This window comes from Lasioglossum baleicum, chromosome 18 (assembly GCF_051020765.1).
Source record: "Lasioglossum baleicum chromosome 18, iyLasBale1, whole genome shotgun sequence".
NCBI classification, from domain to species: Eukaryota; Metazoa; Arthropoda; class Insecta; order Hymenoptera; family Halictidae; genus Lasioglossum; species Lasioglossum baleicum.
Genome location: NC_134946.1, coordinates 6,256,900 through 6,278,655, shown reverse-complemented (window position 1 = coordinate 6,278,655; position 21,756 = coordinate 6,256,900). Strand labels below are relative to the sequence as shown.

At 36.2% G+C, this 21,756-nt stretch overlaps 1 protein-coding gene across 2 annotated transcripts in view; it reads left to right on the top strand.

Moving 5' to 3' along the window:
- Positions 1-21,756, top strand: part of Tei (irregular chiasm C-roughest protein teiresias) — a 679,348-nt gene that overhangs the window by 511,824 nt on the left and 145,768 nt on the right. For both annotated transcript variants that reach the window (XR_013010891.1, XM_076442334.1), the window contains exon 8: positions 11,925-12,068. Coding sequence is in view for 1 of the 2 variants with exons in the window: in XM_076442334.1 (XP_076298449.1) it covers positions 11,925-12,068 (144 nt within the window). In the remaining variant the exon portion in view is untranslated. The remainder of the gene's footprint in view (positions 1-11,924; positions 12,069-21,756) is intronic.

Genomic DNA, 21,756 nt, shown 5'->3' with positions numbered 1-21,756 from the left:
TCGATGATAACATACAATGAGGAGCGTAACTGTGTGATTCAACACACTTTAAATCAGAATCTTTTAATGAATGAACCAAACGACTTCGTAAACCAATTAACCAATCTCAATGAAATTTTCAGAACATATATAATTCATACGATTTTACAAAACACATCTTTTAAATTATCGTTATTGGCCCAGCTAAAAAAGTTTTAAAAATCAATTTTTACTATTGTTTTTCCCAATTCCGACCAAATGCATTTTTTCAACTTATTTATTAGACGTCATTTACTGAACTAATTCTTCTAGCCTTACAGAGAAATTGAAGTCGTTCGGCCCATTGATAAAAAAGTTATTCCGGTTTAAAATGTTTTGAATCAGTTATGCACCTTACTGTAGATGCGGCTGAATAACATATGCAAGCGGAAGGGGGGGGGGGAGTGATTCTACATGTAAATATAAATCGAAAAAAGCAATAACATTCTTTCGTTTGACGCCTCGTTTTCGAGAAAATCGAAGTCTGAAGATCCGTCGGGTTCGCGTGCTTTAATATATGCAGGAAGTAGAATAGGTCGGCCACGATCAGACGCATCAAACGATTCCTATTCAATAGCACTCGTGTTCGCCGAATTTTTCTTTCCATTAACCCCTTGCACTACGATTTATTTTACGATGACTAGAACTTTTTTGTCGTTCAGAATTGCCTAGAATAAAAAGAAAATTGATATCCATTGTACACATATATATTCGCCATTATATTATATATTGACAATATAAAATAGAATTGTATTTTGATTTAAAGGAAATTAATAGCATACATATTTAGTAAATTGTGTTAGAGAATTCTTCGTCACGAGTCTGACATCGTTATTATAGTACAAGTGTATATTAATATTAAATAATAAACAAAATAGAAAGCTTACTTTAAACAGTTTTAATTATTCTAGAACAATGCAACATTTACGCCCGTGATTATTCAAATGATTAGCTATTTTACCTGCCATGGTGTCATATGTCATTTTTTTCCAGTAAATATATTTTTGTTTTTTATGATTATACGTGAGAAATACATTCAGAAATCTTTTAAAACATTTTTATTTGTGGTGATGTATATACTGATGTAGATACGGATGTTTTAATTTTACTACCCCATACAAGTATGAAAAAATTGTTATTAACTAATATTAAATATTCTGTAGTTTATCCTGAAGAATTTAAAGCAAATGTCTCAGAAGTGATATTTTCATTAAGTTTTGTAATAGCTTGTAATTGGTCCTTAACGAGAAAATTGAGTTACCGTTGTGTTTTGTTTCATAAATAATATAACTATCCTTGTTGTTAATAAAAAGCCAGAATAACCATTTTTCTAAATTGTTCTGTCATGTTGTTGTTCATCTACTGATAAATACTAACAACGTTGATGTTTCAATCTGGGCGAGTTTTCGAACTTAATAAAGTTAAAATTAAAGCCTGCGGACACAAAGTCTAGCAAGTTTAATTGTGTACGCTCTGTTATTCCTTGGGTTATTAAATATAGTGCAACGTTGTTCCGCTTGAAAGGAGAAACACGGTCACGGTATTAAATTCTTCTCATTTTCTTACAATAGAGTTATTGATTTCATTTATTCTTTAAATATATTGTGGACATTGCCACTTACATAACAGCTACAGAAAATTTTTCAGGCTGCTAATATTAATTGTGGATTAATTAATACGGACGAATAAAAATTGGTTGTAGTCTCACAGGCAGTCTACACTACTTAAGGGTTAACACATCTTGCCTTTATAATTAATTAATTAAATTTTCTCTGTCAACTATAAATTTTTGTATATTTGCGAAATATTTGAACTTGTATGAGATTACAATATTACTTTCACAATAAGAATTCTTCCTGGTCTCTATAAGTTTGGTTTTTTATTAAATAAACTGCAAAAGTGAGCATCAGGATCCGTCACTTAATCATAACAAAATTCGGAAGATCGTAATTATTTAATGTAACGTTAGATGAAATAACCAAGCATAATTACCACTATTATTCAAGTTAATGTTTTCAAGGGAAATAAAGCACAAAAATGTAATTAAATTGCGTTATAATCTTTTAAGACAGCCCGATTCAAAAGGAGAAATATTTGCAATAAACACAGTAATAGCTTTTATACTGTAATTTATTTTTGTGCTATTTTAAGCATTTCTAATAAGTGCTCTTTAGAACAATCCTTGCGTAACATGGTTTGCAGATTTTCATAATGAAACGCGTAGACATGTAACATGCTCAGAAAAATGCGAAATAAATGGAGTGGTAATTCATTATCGTTTTATAGTACCGAAATGGACGATAGTAGAGTCATGTTAAACGGACATGAAATGTTAAATCTGCACTAGGATGTATGAGAACAATGTCTCTCTTCTTCTATGACGTATAATGCAGCTAGACGTACGTGTACCTACATGTACAGTATATTTTAGACATATCATAACATACATATTCAAACATGTTACGTAATACGAAGTTACAATGCTAGCAATTTTAGTGATTTCTTTGTAATACAGACCATACGTTTCATACTAATTTAAAATAAATGTAAAAATATTGATTTCTCGATTCGATAAAATTAATAAAATAAACGGAATAAAATTTAGAATGAAATTTTTTATTTGAATTTAATAAAAACGAATTATAAAAAACGGAAGTACAATATTAATATCAGTTAATTTTTACGGAAATGTTAATTACATTTCACTTTATTTTGGTTTCTAATATTGTTAATTTTATAACTAACGCAAATTAAAGAAAAAAACAAAGTATTGTACTGTTTCATTTCTTTAAGAAAAACTTTAAGTGTTTGTAGAAGAGTTCCCCGTAGCTTTTTAATCGCATACAATGAACAATATCTCTCTCCGTGCTCGATAATTTGAATGATTGAATCATTTATATCGAGCTAGACGAGAGCGAAGATGATCCGACCGTAATTCGATCTTTCTTCGGCGGAACGCTGTCGGAAGTGCTGGTAATAGAGGGAGAAAGTTCACGTCGCGTTCGATAATCAAAATTGAAGGTAGCGCGCATTCTCTTCGGGAGAATTCCATTTCCCGGAGTGAAAGCGATGAAATTTATCGAACTCCGAGTTAATCGTACAAGCCTCGTTAGTTTCGTTATTGAGTTACACGAAATGCTGAGAGCAGCTGCACCCGTCACTTTCCAGCATGATCAGCTAGGTGAGAGTGATAAGAAATATGATGAACGACCTGTTATTACTGTACATCCGGTCCAGAGGATTATTGTCGATAAAAACGCTAAACGGAAAAATTCTTAACACTGTACAAATATCATTCGAAGAGGATATCGTTAGCAGATCGTTTCGTAATTGCGCATAAGAAATAGTGCGATTGTCCAACGAATAAATTATAATAAATAAATTATCCAACGATTATTTAATCTTGTTAACTAGACTCGGTTTTTTTTAAAAAAAAACTATCGTTTTCATAAATGACGTTTGTGTCGATAGCAAAAAATTAATGAATTTGAGCGATCCTGTATTTTCGAAACTACACTCGAGACGATATTCTGATTTCGAATGTTACTTCTTGTAAGAATGTCTAGTTTCTTTCTGAATTAATTTTTGATGTATAAATCAATCAAAATTGCACGAGTTATCTATATTTTTATGGAGTATGTTTTAAGAAAAGTGTGTTGACTATTGCTACGAGTCCTCCGCCGACCAAAAACAAAAGATGAGGAAGTAACTTGGCGTCAGTGTGAATGACGCTGTGGTTCGAACGAAAATATATAAATCAGAAATCTTGATTTGCACATAAAAAAAAATAGATTAGAAAAAGACAACGGAAAATTTCACCGTAACGATCTGTAATTTTCACCATTAACGATTTGTAGCTCGTAGGTAGGTACGTTAACCAATTTCGATGAAATTTTTAGAATGTAAAGGATTGACAAGTTCAAAACGTGTTTTAAAAATTTTTGATACATGCTCGCAAAAACGTTGTAAAAAGCAACCTGTACTATCATACCTTTTCATCTATTTAAAAAAAAAAAAATCCCACTCGTATGACCCAGTTTTAAAAACTTTGCTCTCTTTCAAAAATATTTCTACAATTTTTGTTCGTAATCGAAAATCACTGACCTCTATGATTTATATGTTAGAAGTATTTCTATGAATTCACGGTATGATTTAAAGCGTTCGACCGGTGGTGAACAAGATAAAAGCATTCTCTTTACTCAACATTACGAGGAACAGACGTTGTTGTCACTTTTTCCTCTCCTGGGTACATGAACACGTAGGGTCCGTTGACGGAATTCGTCGTTGGATCACGGGAAAAACTGAAATGGGATCGCACTCTGCATATAATAGATATATATTTGACTCCGGGCGGCGTCGCATTATATGCTAGCTTCGTATGAACAATGATCGGATGGGGGTCTACTTCCCCTAGAGCGGTTTCCCGCAGCTGACGCCCTCGTACGTTCTCCGGAACGTCCGTAGCTCGAATGTATCGTCGTGATAAATCGTTCGACGGGCCCGTGATAAATTTATCCTTCCTTTCATTTAAAATATCCTCGGCTCCGGCCGACGCACTTTATAGCGATCATTACATATTGATCGGACTCGTCTATGAATGACAGCGGTCTATAGACGATTTTTCATCTGTTCGATGAACTCGTGCTTGCAAGACTCAAAAAAGTATTTAAGAATGTCTTCACTAGGGTGGCTATTATTTACTCTTGTCAAAATTTCTTTTACGGCACCCTCCAGAGAGAGAGAATTGTTCCAAATAATGAAAAAAAATCTATGCGAAGTTTGAGCTCGATCGGATAACGGGAAAACGTGCCCGAAATAGATTAAACATTAAAATAATTAATTTAATGCTCATAAAATCGTTTTTCCTTTGACATTTTTCCCTATCGAAAAAAAGCGAGATATTCAAGGGACACTTTGTAAAGATGTAAGTTTCTAGCGTAATGTAAGCAGTGTTGGGCGAATTTTGTTTTAAATAATAAATAATTAAATAATAAATAGACGTGTAATTTTAATTGCAAATAATAACTAAACTTTTCATATAAATAAAAGTAATCCAAATAATTCCAAAAGTGATCTATTTATTAATTCTTATTTGCAAATAAAAGATTATTTATTATTTGGATTGAGGTGGAAATCAAATGAATAGTTTTTGGTCTTCTCTTATTTCTTGTATTTTGTATATACAATGAGCACGTGCGCGTTTTTTGTCTGCTATAGCAACCTTACCGGGTATACCGCCAGTGGTCGGGCCCGTCCGGCATTATTATTTGTCAATACAAATAATAATCGAAATTGTATTTGTAAATAACAATTAACTTTATTATTTTAAATAATTCATTTAGACTTGCTCAAATAATAAATAATTGTTTTTGCTTTTTATTTGAATATCCAAATAACGAATAACATGTTATTTAAATAAATTTATTTATTGCCCAACACTGATTGCAAGTGGCCTAAAACTTTTGCACGCCACTAAATACATCCAAAATAGAGCACATAATTTTGTATGTACACAATATATACAAATTTTGTATACCATAAACCAATACTACATTTTACAAAATATGATTCTACCCATTTTGCCTGAAATGTCAAGCTCAACCGATTTATATACTGAACATAAAGTACTTTGCAATGACGTAACAATCGAATATCAAAATACATTTCATTTTTGTGAAAGAAAATCAATTACGAGTCGATTCAAATATTTTCTGAGATACTTTTCACCCACCACTGTCGGCGGAATGCAAATAAATGGGTTCCTCCTCTTTCAAGCTTATCATCAAAGCCCATTCCTCGGCCTTCATCCTCATTTATATCCGCACGGGCTGCAGAAGAAAAAAAAAGAAGCGAAAGAGGCCGTTCGCGAACTATCGACATGATTCTCGAACTAGCAGTAACATTACACGCTCTCCAGGAGGGAAAAACTGCAGTTACCCGGGACGTATGATATATTGCTGGAAGAAGAATGGTCAAAATATCTGCGAGTTCGCCGGTGATAAAGGGCGCTTTGAAGGAAAACGAACGTGCTCCCCCGATACCTCGAGGCATCCGGATTGGGACGTTTAATAAGAGCACCAGTTCCAAAAAGAAATTGGGATCGGTTGAAGGGGGCATAGGGAGCGACGGGCTGAATCGGAGTCGGCCGGAGGAATGGGAAGGGTGGGGGGGTTGGAACTCCGGGACGAAAAACGCGGCAAGGTTAGCCGAGTTGGATAGGAGATGTGGTCGGAAGGAAGCATCGCCTGGAGCGAGTACGTGCTTCAAAGGATATTAAAGTATTTTAATTGCAGCAGATTTCGCGGAACGCCGAAAGAATTTATTCGAAATCACTGGATTCAGTCTATGAATAGGGATTAAGCTCCCTCACTCCGCCTTGGAACCCGACGCGCCGCAATCGTCCCGGATCCTCGACGTCAGGAGTGGAAGCCAGAAATAATTGAATATTTAATAGGATAACTGGCGCGCACCTGCCAGAACGCGCTCCCTTCATCTCGAACACGATTTATCGAATGTTGCCGTTCCTCATTAACCGGGAACCCAGAAAGGTTTTTCTACCGCGAGCAAGATTTGCCGGCCAATTTCCTGAACAATCTCTCGTCGCTCGTAATGCGACGAGGAACGAATTGGCTGGATAAATTCATTCGTCGCGTGTTATCGTCGTCGCCTGATCGTTCGTGGGCCGAGCAGGGGGATGCCACAGGATTAGGGCGCCATTTAACACGAGGGTTCCTATCTGTGCTTGTACTGCCGATAGAAAATTTCAAGTTAATTTTTCAATCAACCCTTCCGGGCGACAGACAGCACACATTAAGATTTATAGAATTTTAATTTACTAGCACGTTGCAATTGCAATTTCAATTTTCACTTACCACTCGAGTGGCACTGATGCACCACTATTTGTTACGTTATTAAATTATTTTATATCAAATAAATTACTAAACACTTGTGTATTCCATGAGTAAATTGCATCAGTTTGATATGCACAAAATGAAAAAAAAATCATACAGGATGGAAATATTCTAGGTCCGAAGAAATGTTCAGGTTTCGTGTTAAAATAGTTTCGAGTAGAAAGGGTTATATATATGTATACAGCGTGACCAACGAATTCTGTCCACCTGAAATATCCTCGATATTTTAAACAATACGCGAAAGTGTTTCAAGGTTATGCGACAGTCACTTTCGTCTTTTCAAATGGAATGATTTATTGTTTTTGTTCGATTTTGAATGGTAAATTCTTAATAAAAAAGTATTAAGACAATTTGATTTTATTCATTGTATTACTTTAACTCAACTACAACTAACAACTCTGTTATTTATACAAATACACATAAATGTTTGGCACAATGTATACGATAGAAAAGGTAGGCCACTCCATTTAAAAAGATATTGCTAGGAAATACATATTGTTAGGAAAATATGACTTTAAGATGGCCTCTAGCCCCACACAGACTTATGTCTTTGTGCAAAATAAAAATGTTCTGTATTGATTGTGGCAAACAGGGATAAAATAAAAATTGATAACAGCAAAATTTTTTTAATTACGATACTTTTAAATTGTTCTAAGCTTCTGTCTCATATATTTTACTCAATCATTTTCTTCATAAATGCGTAAAGGTCCGCACTTGGAGGGGGAAATAAGTCCACGTGGGCGAAGGTCATCTCAAGGTCATATTTTTCTTACGAACAACAATGTCTTTTTAAATGGAGTGACCTACCTTTTGTATCGAACAATTGTACCAAACATTTCGGTGTATCTGTATAAATAATGAAGTTATAACGGGTGGTAGAGTTAAATGAGACACCCTGACTAGTAGTACCCTGCATTTTTGGTGAAGTGTGGGATCTTCAAGACACTGAATTAATTCGTGACTTAACTATGACTGGCGCCTGGCATTCTAGATAAATGTTCGTGAGACCGTAGCTATTAAAGATGACCTAAATCCAGCAAAGTCGTCGAGGAAAACACCTCGATGCCGCGATTCCCCTGACACATTCAACCGCACCGAAAATTAGAAACCTCGGAGCGCAATTGTTCCGCGCTGTTTCATCCGGGGATGTCGCACGCAACTCATCTTGCTGTGGAGCGTGTGTCTTCTTACAATTAGTGTTCTCTAGATTCGGTTTCAGCCGGGTCCGCGTTTGTTTCCCGGCCAAATAACCGAAATCCTGCATGAGCTAACTCGAAAATGTCGTGTTTTTCGGGCCAAGTCACGAGCCGCTCTCCTATTTCATAGAAAATAGCGAGGCATCTTGTTGGTCTCCACGGCTATAGATATCGTTAACACAATCGGCCGTGTTTTGGCAGCGCCGCAACCCTCGGCTAGTTCACTCTTTAGACGAGCAACCCCGGCCACCCTATCCCGTCATCCCCCAGAGACCGTTATGCGGGGACGAATAAAAGTTTCGCTCGAAAATTCCGTCGACAGGGAATATACACGGCAGCGAACGTTTCATCCGCCTTGTTCAGCTTCATTTTCCTCGTCGGCTCGCTTTCTTCCCGCCCCAGCGCCGGCCCTGTCAACGTTGCTCCACATTCGAGAACGTACTAAACTTCAAGCTACTAAATCTGACAGCTAAATCTTGCTCCTCGTCAAATCGCATCGGGGGCTAGGTCTGGATCATCCTCAAAGAGGATTTATTAAACTGATTCACCGGAACAGTGTCTTTCGGACTGTACTGTGTCTTTCATAAACATTGTTCTGTTTAACACATAGTTTGCGCATAATACAAATAAATTTTCTTTTGTGACTTTCGCGGACTCTCCGACTGGCGAAAATGTGTTTAAAAAAAACTTTCTACAAAACTGGCCTTCGCCGTGAAAAGTTTTAAAGGAACCCTCGCAGGAACTTTTAACCGAGCAACTGTTCCCTCAGAAATTGATGATGAAAGTTCGCTAGGTACATAGATTTTCTTCATAATAACTTTACACGTTTGACTTAACTATTTGATTTCCTCGCCAATTTATAAGAACATGAATATACATATTTACTGGTCTAGTCCATAGAACAGAACCATCCTAATGAATATTTCTTTACAATTTAATGTTGTTGACCACAGCTTTAAATTTATTTTATTTCTAGTGGTGTTGAAGTTCATTTTCATTTTGTTTAAGAAACATCATTTTCCGATATACAATTTTGATATTGGTAAAACTTTAAGATTATTAGCTGAACACTTGGGATGAATAAATTTTGAACGGCGAAATAATTCTAGATTTTTCAACCGCAGAGTGAACAAGTAATAGTTATACGAATCGCTATTAAAAACTTCTGTGCGTTAGAGAGATCTTTGACTTTCGAACGAGGCAAAGCTAGATTGCTAGAATAGCGCACTGCGCGTACTTTCGAATTAGTCGATCTGACAGTTCCACTGAAGCCTGCTTTCCGTCACACACACACACACACACACACATCGGGAGATAAGCTAAAAAAACAGCGATCACGAAAAAAGCTTACAACCGAATGAAAGTTTCGCGGACGACTTTGATGAAACGCGATCGTTCCTTCTCATCCCTTTCTCTCCTTCGGGGATAGAAACTTTTTGCTCTCTCTTTTCTATTCGGATAACTCGACCAAGTATCCCTTTTCCCGCCGCGCCGGCTTTTTTCCTTCCGGTTTTATTTGTTTCTTCGGCTCTTCCTTCGCTCGCTAGAGAAACAGAGAAAGAGAGGAGCAGGAAGTTTCACAGAGTAGATAGACGGATCGCGTGCGCTAATTTGATTAAACGGAATAAAATCGATACGATCTCTAGCTCGGATTACCGGGACGTCGTTAACCCTAAGATTTATTGCAATGCTTTTGCCACAGCTACGACTGTTTCGTAAATTACATTATTTACCGATACTGACTACCTCCTTTATGAAACACATCTTCGATATCGCAGGATAACGTTCAAATAAGCGTTCTAGGTGGAAAAAACTCAAGTAAATAAATCGATCCCGTTAATGCATCTTCTGAAATGTTTATAGAGACTTGCGGAGTTGGTTAAGTCAACGATTAGTCCTCGAATTTAACCTTTGAACTGTATCGGAACTTTAAATTGTAAACTTAGGAGCATAACTGATCACACACACTTTAAATTAGAATAACTTTTTTATTAATGGACCAAACGATTTCAATTTCTCTGTAAGGCTAGAAGAATTAGTTTAGTAAAGGACGTCTAACGAATATATTGAAAAAATGCATTTGGTCGGAATTGTGAAAAACAATAGTAAAAATTGATTTTTACAACTTTTTTAGCTGGGCCTGTAACGAAAATTTAAAAGATGTGTTCGGTTAACTCGTATAAACTATATACGTTTCGAAAATTTCATTGAAATTGGTTAATTGGTTTACGAGTTGTGAATGATAAAAAGTGGTAAAAGGTCCGAAAATCATGAAAAATTGCAATTTTTACCACTTTTGATCGTATATAACTCGTAAACCAATAAACCAATGTCAATGAAATTTTCAGAGCGTATATAATTTATACGGGTTGACCAAACATATCTTTTAAATTTACGTTATTGGCCCAGCTGAAAAAGTTGTAAAAATCAATTTTTACTATTGTTTTTCACAATTCCGACCAAATGCATTTTTTACTAAACTAATTCTTCTAGCCTTACAGAGAAATTGAAGTCGTTTGGTCCACTCATAAGAAAGTTATTCTAATTTAATGTGCGTGTGATCAGTTATGCTCCTAACTGTATATTATCGATATTTTGCATTTGATTGACGCCATAAAAAGTTGTAAATATGACACATGTATAGTACTTTCCTCTTCAATTTCTATTTATCATGCGGAGTACTAGTACAAAAAGTACTAGTACAATTCGATGTATGGTATATTGTCATGGCATGTGGTCCACTTTGAAATTACAAAACTAAGCTTGTGCGACATGCTGTGCAGAATAGTATTAGATGTACGAATTAATACGTAAGCTTTTCTCCGCGAATATGTTGATGTTGGTTATTCACCAACGAACCACAATGCATTCTATGTACCCTCCAAAACAATTTCTACAATTACACTACATCTCACAGTAGTAATAAATGGCTTGCTGAGAATCATAGTGAGCCTCTTCGTTCTGGTATATTCTAGTATATTATAGTATATGTATATTCTGTTATATTCACGTATATTCATGTATATTCTAGAATATCCTAGTATATGTACTAGTGAATCAAAATTCTGCAGATTTGTGTTAACATTGTTTTTTGGATCAGAAAGACATCGTTTATTTACAGACAGCGTTAATCGATGTAGAACTTCATTCTTTACTGAGAAATGGCAACATATGCTTTTGTGACTACACCAATAGAACGAACCATTTGTGATCAGAGCGATATCATACCGTCAAATGAATCTCGAATGTGCTGAGTGCAAGATTTAATTTGAAGATAAAGTTACAATCGACTAATTGGAAGAGCCATGTATTAATGTGATCAAAAACAGTAATATCCTGCGCTAGGAACTCCCAGATGCGTTTCACAGACGAAACAATTCGATCGTACGAACCGTTTCAGTCGCGGAAGACGGTGGAACGCGCCGAGATAATACATTATTATAACAAGCTGACAGGCTGGTATTTATTCTGAGTCGACGGCGCGTAATTTTGCGCGTAGCGGAATTTTTCAAAGGACAATAACGGGAGCAAGCCTCGTGTCCTCTTTCTCCGTGGCCGCGTCGTTCTGGCGTCGCGCCAGTGTCGACCGCGTAATTCCAGCCGCTTAATCGGTAGCCAGCTAGCTGCGCGAACCCGCGGGTTTCCCGCGGGAACCCACGGGAACACGCGGCGACACACGCGGAGAAGAGACCGAGAGAGGAGAGAGCGGCTCGCGGCTCGCTCGGACGACGACGTTTCACCGCGCGATGTTTCCAGCGAGTTAATTCGCGTATACCCAGCCTCCACGTTTGTGTTTCAGACAATGGACCGCCCGTCGAGCAGAGCGACGACGGATGGCTGAACTTCACAAAAATCAGCCGCGCCGAGAGCGGCTGGTACAAATGTTACACCAGGCACATGCTCGGCATATTCACCAGCATCGGTTATTTTCTCAACGTGCGCTGTGAGTAGATCGATAGTCCAATCGTCGCTTGCCGCGGCCTCGTTTTAACCCTTTCATTCCTGCCGCCGAACGATGCAGGGTCCCTATTAGCGAGCCTATCCCTATTAGTGCGTTTTCGTGTTTTAATAAACAGTAGAACTTAACATAGAAAGATAAATAGAGGAGCTATTTCTTTTTTAATTACATTAAACTATTAATCTTACCAAGATTGCATTTTTTAACTAGGGCAAGAGAAGAGATAATATATTCTTATGCCAGCTTGCAACAGCGGCCAATGTGATGGGCTTATTCACATAGCAGTTTCTTTTCTTTCATATTTTTATTTTTATCTTCATATTACAATTTCACGTGAATTTACTTTACTTTTACAAACATATTTCTTTATTGCGGATATCGGTTCAATTTACAATGTCGTTTTCTTAAACAAGAAATAAGCTTTCCTGGAGTTACGATGCTAAATTGTCACACGTTGTCATGTAATTCTAGTGATAAAGTTGTATATTGTATACCCATTGTAACGAAGATTTTTTCGAGTTCGGACAGTTTCCTTCTTTCCATTTTCTACTATTAAATGTTCTGCGTGTTTCGTAAAGGGGACAGGCAAAATTTAATAAACTGTGACTGACTGAACAAAATATAAATTAGCAGCAGTTACGTAGATACTTCTGAATAGAGATCCCTACATTACATATGTACAACATATACAGTAAGGAACATAATTGATTCAACACATTTTAAATCGGAATAACTTTTTTATGAATGGACCAAACGACTTCAATTGCTATGTGAGGCTAGAAGAATTAGTTTAGTAAATGACGTCTAAGAAATATTTTGATAAAATGCGTTTGGTCGGAATTGCGAAGAAAAATAGTAAAACTTGATTTGTACGACTTTTTTAGCTGGCCCTATAACGAAAATTTAAGAAATGTGTTTTGTCAACTGGTATAAATTATATACGCTCTGAAAATTTCATTGAAATTAGTTCATTGGTTTACGAATTATAAACGATCAAAAGTGATAAAAAGGCCGAAAATCTTGAAGAATTGCAATTTTTACCACTTTTGATCGTTTATAATTTGCAAACCAATGAACTAATTTCAATGAAATTTTCAGAGCGTATATAATTTATACCAATTGACCCCAGACACATCTTTTGAATTTTCGTTATTAAGCTAAAAAGGTAGTGAAAATCAATTTTTACTATTTTTCTTCGCAATTCCGACCAAATGCATTTTTTCGAAATATTTTTTCGACGTCATTTACTAAACTAATTCTTCTGGCCGCACAGAGCAATTGACGTCGTTTGGTCCATTCATAAAAAAGTTATTCTGATTTAAAGTGTGTTGAATCAGTTATGCTCCATTCGTGTAATTTTTAAAACATTGATATTCATGAGGAAGTATTAACGCGTAACTAAATACGTGTGAAACAGCGTCCTACTTAAAATGACAGGTATTGACGTACGCGTAAGTGAAATACACGTGCAATTAGTTATTCGCAGTTCCTTTAATTCAACTTGATCTCTACCTACGAAGATTCCAGAACAATTTCCACACTTCTGAATTCCAACAAATGTAAATACAATGCTAATCTCGTTGGTATCAAAGCGAGGTCATTGACTCCGGATTGAACAGCGATTCGCTTTGAATCGTCGCAAAAAAGCAACAACCGATTGCGCGTGCTGCATCCGAAAGAGTATTGTCTATCCGTTCTCCGGGGAGCGATAGCGGGCCAGACATTCCTACTAATTCGGAATGCGAAGGGGGTCGTCGTCGCAGCCGATAACCGGAAACCACAGTCATTTGTCAAGAGCGGAAGCCACCGAGCCAACCGGAAATTATCCGTGCCCTGTCGTGAAAATTTGCAAATTTCCTACGATGGCCCCCAGTCCTTCCATCTTGCCATTATAACCAACGGGTAGGATGGTCGACCCTCCCCCCGATCTCTACGAAACTCTCGAACCCCTGCGTCCCTTCGTCCCTTCGTCGCCATCTCGCTCGACCCTGCTCCCTTCTTCAGTTTCTCTCTATCCATCCCCTGTCCTCCCAGTTTCCGTTTACACCCTTAACCGACGATCCTGGATACGGGTTTCCGAGCACCTAATCTCTACGCAATTTAGATGGCTCGAGAGTACCTATAAACCAACCATCCTCCGTAGGAATTATCGATTACAGCGCTACCACGTCCTGTTCGAATCTCCCGGTCGGATTACTTATCCACGGATAACGTCGGGTCGGGTTTTAAACGGTGCGGCAATTCCTTCCGATTGTTGGGGACACGCGCTTAAATTGAACACGCCAGTGTGAAGAGGGAATCCATTGACCGAGGTCCAGTCGGAAATTGATTTTTAATGATTTTAGCTCGTCCGTTTGATCTATTTCGACGCATTGTGGTCTCTCTCTGCTAATCATTAGACTGCGGATCTTCATGCAAAATAAAAACTTTCTACCTGAGTAGCAACAAACTGACCTGAAATAAAAATGTACTCCCTCTGTCCCATAATAATAGTGCCAGTTGATGGATTGAATTTGCTCCATAATAATAGTAGCAAAAGAAAATAAATATACAGGGTGTCTCAAAATTAGGTCCGGAGCCGAAAATGGGAGGTTCCTGAGATCATTTCAAGCGACATTTTCCTTTGAAAAAATGTCGTCCGCGGCTTCGTTAACGAGTTATTAACGAAAAACACGGACCAATCAGAGCGCGAGCTAGACGCGTGCAGCCCGGCGCGCCGGCAGCCGAGTGTCGGTGGCACGCCGCGATGTCGTAACGAACAAAAGTTTCTCGATGATGTGAATCCTCGCCAATTTCGATAAGCTTTGGATATGTTGTCAATACCATGATTCTGAACAACATTTCCTTTTACAGTTTCTGTCGATCGGCTTTAGTTTACGACATTATTGTAAAAATTTGTAATTGTAAATCGATCGATGTACTATTTCCTATCCGATTTCGATAATCTTTGGATATGTTGTCAATACCATAATTCTGAACAACATTTCCCTTTACAGTTTCTGTCGATCAGCTTTAGTTTACGATATTATTGTAAAAAATTTGTAATTGTAAATCGATCGATGTATTATTTCCTATCCGATTTCGATAATTTTTGGATATGTTGTCAATACCATGATTCTGAACAACATTTCCCTTTACAGTTTCTGCCGATCGGCTTTAGTTTACGATATTATTATAAAAATTTGTAATTGTAAATCAATTGATGTACTATTTCCTGTCCGATTTCGATAAGCTTTGGGTATGTTGTCAAGACCATGATTCTGAACAACATTTCCCTTGACGGTTTTTGTCGATCGGCTTTAGTTTACGATATTATTGTAAAAATTTGTAATTGTAAATCGATCGATGTACATACTATCTCCTCGCCGATGTCGATGAGCTTCATTTCAAAGGAAAAAGATATTTAAAACATCGAATTTATAACATATTTCAAAGTCATCGAAATCGGTGAGAACCCACATCATCGACAACTTTACCCGAACGATAGAAGAAGCACAAACTTATTGAATCAAAAACTCACTTATTCAGCCGTAAATCCATTTGACTACCACATACAACCACCACACTTTTACATAATTGTTGAACTCGTAGCACACTTTTATAACTCGTATCGATATCGAACGAAATTACTTACTCCGACGCGGAAAGAGTTCGATGCTCTTTGCGATGCCGCGCGAAACTGTGCTCTCCCAGCGTACAATGTATTCGATGAAGGCGTCGTTTAAAACAAATGAAATCGTTCCCAAGGAGATATTGATTTTTCGAGAATCATATGATTCTCGAAAACACCGATTCGAAGATTATGTAAAAGTGTGGTGGTTGTATGTGGTAGTCAAATGGATTTACGGCTGAATAAGTGAGTTTTTAATTCAATAAGTTTGTGCTTCTTCTATCGTTCGGGTAAAGTTGCCGATGATGTGGGTCCTCACCGATTTCGATGACTTTGAAATATGTTATAAATTCGATGTTTTAAATATCTTTTTCCTTTGAAATGAAGCTCATCGACATCGGCGAGGAGATAGTATGTACATCGATCGATTTACAATTACAAATTTTTACAATAATATCGTAAACTAAAGCCGATCGACAAAAACCGTCAAGGGAAATGTTGTTCAGAATCATGGTCTTGACAACATATCCAAAGCTTATCGAAATCGGACAGGAAATAATACATCGATTGATTTACAATTACAAATTTTTACAATAATATCGTAAACTAAAGCCGATCGGCAGAAACTGTAAAGGGAAATGTTGTTCAGAATCATGGTATTGACAACATATCCAAAGCTTATCGAAATCGGACAGGAAATAGTACATCGATTGATTTACAATTACAAATTTTTACAATAATATCGTAAACTAAAGCCGATCGACAGAAACTGTAAAGGGAAATGTTGTTCAGAATTATGGTATTGACAACATATCCAAAGATTATCGAAATCGGATAGGAAATAGTACATCGATCGATTTACAATTACAAATTTTTACAATAATGTCGTAAACTAAAGCCGATCGACAGAAACTGTAAAGGGAAATGTTGTTCAGAATCATGGTATTGACAACATATCCAAAGCTTATCGAAATTGGCGAGGAATCACATCATCGAGAAACTTTTGTTCGTTACGACATCGCGGCGTGCCACCGACACTCGGCTGCCGGCGCGCCGGGCTGCACGCGTCTAGCTCGCGCTCTGATTGGTCCGTGTTTTTCGTTAATAACTCGTTAACGAAGCCGCGGCCGACATTTTTTCAAAGGAAAATGTCGCTTGAAATGATCTCAGGAACCTCCCATTTTCGGCTCCGGACCTAATTTTGAGACACCCTGTATAACGCAATATTTATTACAAAAAACTAGATTACATTAAACAGTAAATTAAAAATATTACTTCTAATTTTTATTTTGAGTGTTCTGATAGTTTCTGAATTTTACAATAACTTCGTTACTGCCTTTTAAACTTGTAGGTATTAAAATTATTCGAGCCATCGTTCTTCATTGCTTCCATCATAACTCGTTTTTTCTTCATCTTACTTTTACAATGGGTCGATATTCGACTGAAATAAAACAATTGATTTCGATTAGCGGATGAAATTAGAAAAACAGTTGTAATATATTATTGAATTTATAATGATTGTATATAATATAATATTGAATTTATAATGATTGAATATAATATAATATTGAGTTATAATGTAATAGTTGAAGGCTTCGCAATTTTGCGCTACAGCATAACTGCATTCGCCAATAATTCCCGTTCAAATATACACTTGCTGCTATTATTATGGGACAGAGGGAGCAATATCTTTCTTAAATTGTTTAGTAGATTGAAAATAATATAACAGTATCACACATTAAGTTCGTCTAATGTTTTTGCGGTTATAGATTACACCTACCCATGTTTGTCATAAATGCATAAAATCCGCAGTCTACTAATCTTCTAGCAGGGAAAAATGTCAAAAATCTTGACTAGACTGCCGATCTTTATGCAAAATAAAAATTTTGTAAGCTCACTGCGAGACATTAAAACTAGACACATTTGAATTTTGTCTTTTGATCATTTTAACGAGTAGAAAACAGTGTAAGAGTAATCTTGAATTCTTCTAGTGTCTTCACAGTTTGGGAATTTATCTATTCATTTTTCTTATAAATGCGTAAAATCCGCAGTATAATCATGACACATCCAAAATGAAAAGTCAAAATTCCAAATAAATTGATCTTTCTGCTTATCATGTATTAGAAAGTATATTATTTGGGAAACATTTCAAACAAAATCTACTAAATATGAATGTAGTTTCTTTTAAAGTGAAACAAAATTTTATTTTCTTCCCTCCTCTGTGAAATTATTACAGACAATGAAGTTCTAATTATAATATTTGTCTGAATAAACAGCAACGGAGGTCCTGCAAGGCGATAAAGTTAACAAAATGTTTAATATAAAAAACTGTAAAATTGAATTTACGTTAGTCCATCCAGTGTCTTGACTTGTATCGCTGTTTTAAAAATGCTACAATTTTCTATCGACTTTTATAGTTTCTTCGCTTCCATAATTTTTCCAAGATGCAGACATTCATAAAAAAAAACTCCATTGCTGCTTTGAAATAACATTCCAGTTTGTAAATGTAAATTCATACAGAATTATTTAAACAAAAGAAAGATGGCTGTTCCTCGATTTAAACCGCTCCGAATTACTTGGAACTGTAAATTGTTGAAATTCGAATCTCCGCTTTCCGGCGTTTCTCTTGTTAAACAAATTGGATTCCTCGGGACTTGTCACAAATTCGAGTTCGCGTGTCGAACGATTGATGAACAGAGGTAGAAACGGTCCCCGATATGTGAAGGATCAAAGCGTGCGTCGGGTCGCGTCGGTTTGGGATTCCCGGCTCAACGATAGATCAAATTCGTGAGTAACGAGAATCACCATTAAAAAGCAGGAACAGTATAGGCGAGTGTAACGAAGAAAAAGTGGAAGTTCCCTCGTGCCGGACCAGGGCTGGTGTTTGTTATAGCGTCGGGACTGTGTTTGCCGTTAAAATTCCGAACAAACTACAAGACAAACGAGGTATAGTCGGGCTGCTGGCGGACCGAGGCACTAGAGTTGGGGGTGGTTCAGAGTTGGGGGTGGGTGTAAAAGCCTCCTATCGTCGCATCCACCACTTTGATCCCTTTGTTTTGTTATAGGATGAGCCGGAGGATCAGCTTGCTAACTCAAAGGACTGCTCTTTCTCCGACCATCCTACTCTCCGGGCCGCATCCCCTTCTTTTTTAGCACCCCACCCTCCACCCTCTCCCACCACGAGACCCGTTTTCTTCGTCTTCTTTCCATTCCGTCCTTGTTTCTGCTTCACGGGGAACGAAATCTACCACCCCTGGCCCCTGGTCTTCCGACTCTAATTCCTCGGCGAAAAGATACCCCCGGCACGACATCCACCACCTCCGTCCACACCCTTTCCCTTCGTAATTGTGGACACAGCGTTAGCTCGAGAGCAAACGATCGCGGCCGTATAATTTCGTAGGTGGAATTGGAGCAGAAACGGCGCTTGGAAAAAAAGTGGGAGAAAAATCAGTGTCACTTGAAAATTTCATTTATTCGCGTGTTATTATAATTTAATATACCTGTTGATCTTCCTAGATAGATGTACCATTCTTGTCAAGTAATGACATCGACATCGATCATGACGGGATTTTCCAATGAAATTCAATGCATAGTTGAAAAATAAAAATCTGGCACAGGTCCTTCTGACCGGTGATCGGCAGCAGAGAGGTATGATTATCACTGTCCAACAAAATCAAACTTTTTTCACGTTCAACAATTACTGTTGGGTGATTCTTATAGAGTTTTTTTGCGCTGATTCGAATTCTTTTGCTTCTGACTTTGACACACCGTTTTTGAGAAACATGATTTTGAAAAAAAACATTTTTCAACTTTAAACAAATATTGTGATGTTATTATAGAAGTTATTATAAAATTGTCCTTTGCAGCAAAAGATTCTGTGGGCTTTCCCGAATACAGTGATATCCAGTATTAATACATTATGAATATTTAAACATGTCTAATATTAACGTTTCATATTAATGTTTAATATTCATGTTCATAAACATGTTTAATATTAACGTTCATAAACATGTCTAATATTAACGTTTCATATTAATGTTTAATATTCATGTTCATAAACATGTTTAATATTAATGTTTAATATTCATATTCATAATCATGTTTAATATTAATGTTTAATATTCATATTCATAAACATGTTTAATATTAACGTTCATAAACATGTCTAATATTAACGTTTCATATTAATGTTTAATATTCATGTTCATAAACATGTTTAATATTAATGTTTAATATTCATATTCATAAACATGTTTAATATTAATGTTTAATATTCATATTCATAAACATATTTAATATTAATGTTTAATATTCATATTCATAAACATGTTTAATATTAATGTCTAATATTCATATTCATAATCATGTTTAATATTAATGTTTAATATTGATGTTTCAAAACATGTTTAATATTAACGTTCATAAACATGTCTAATATTAACGTTTCATATTAATGTTTAATATTCATGTTCATAAACATGTTTAATATTAATGTTTAATATTCATATTCATAATCATGTTTAATATTAATGTTTAATATTCATATTCATAAGCATGTTTAATATTAATGTTTAATATTCATATTCATAAACATGTTTAATATTAATGTCTAATATTCATATTCATAATCATGTTTAATATCAATGTTTAATATTGATGTTTCAAAACATGTTTAAATATTCATAATGTATTACTATTGGATATCACTGTATTCGGGAAAGTCTACAGAATCTTTTGCTGCAAAGAACAATTCAATGTCTTCTGTAATAACATCACAATATTTGTTTAAAGTTGAAAAATATGTTTCTGTTTTCAATATCATGTTTCTCAACAACTGTCTAGAGGAAAAATTAAGGACAGATTCGGAATCAGCGCAAAAAGCTCAATAAGAATCACACAACAGTAATTGTTGGACTTTGGTGTTGAACAGTGTTTTATTAAAGTTGAAACAATTTTCAATCATTTGAACTTTCTTATAAATGAAATTCAATCGGAAAAACTTTTCGTACACGCGTGTCAGATATTACCAAATCAAATTATACAGCAATATTCACTTCCTAAAATAATTCTTTTTTATTCCTGTCTCAGTTTTTTCGTACTTATCGACCAGTGTGCGTCGCGGCTCCGCTGACTCCGAGAAAAGATTTCGCATAACCCCCACACGTGGTACCGCCACTTATACCCCTAACTTTATCCTCCGTACGTGCGTCTGATTCTTGATGCGCCGCTCCTTCCTTGATATCGATGACAACGCCGTCGGATACCGAGATCGCTTTAAGATACCCGCGGATAAATATGTATGTCGCGTGCTTGAAAATCGTGATCGCGAAGACTCTTGTTCGTTCAAAGAAGAATTGAAATTTTTAATTTTCCGCGGTACCTGATACCGGGGAAATTTATAGCGTCTCCAATGACTTCAAACCAGTTTCACGAAATTAAGACTTGTCCCTTTCCCCTTCTACGGCGCTATTCTCCCATTTTCCGGCGGTGAGCATCCCCACGCTTCAGCCAGGTCCGGTCATATGACGCGTTCCGGCTCTGTGTCGTGCTTAGATTTTATTTTATTACTCGTTCATATTTACTTTATTCGTTTTTACTTACTTCGCAATTGTAATTTAGGAAAAGTTGAATTTTAATGTATACGTTGATAACATGAAATCTGTATTTATTCCCTCGCAACTTACTTTATTAAAAAAAAAGAATAGTAAGAACAATATATATATACAGGGTGTTAATCTTAACTCGAACACTTAAATTATTTCTGCTACTATTAAATGTAAGAAAAAAATAACTAAATAGGATGTACATGATTTTAAGGGGTGTGTCGGATGGTAATAAAAAAAATCCTTTGAAGATCATTTTAACGGTTTTTTCAAGGTCACCGTATTTTGTTTTGCATATGTGGTAGTCGGCGTCAAGATGAGTTCAACAACCTACAGACCATGATCTTGAAATGACCTTGAACGCGAAAAAATCAGTTTCAGTTTGAAGAATACAAAAGTAATAAAACGAAAAGGGTTATATCACCTTATTTTATTAGTCGCTCGAGACGCCTTAAAACCA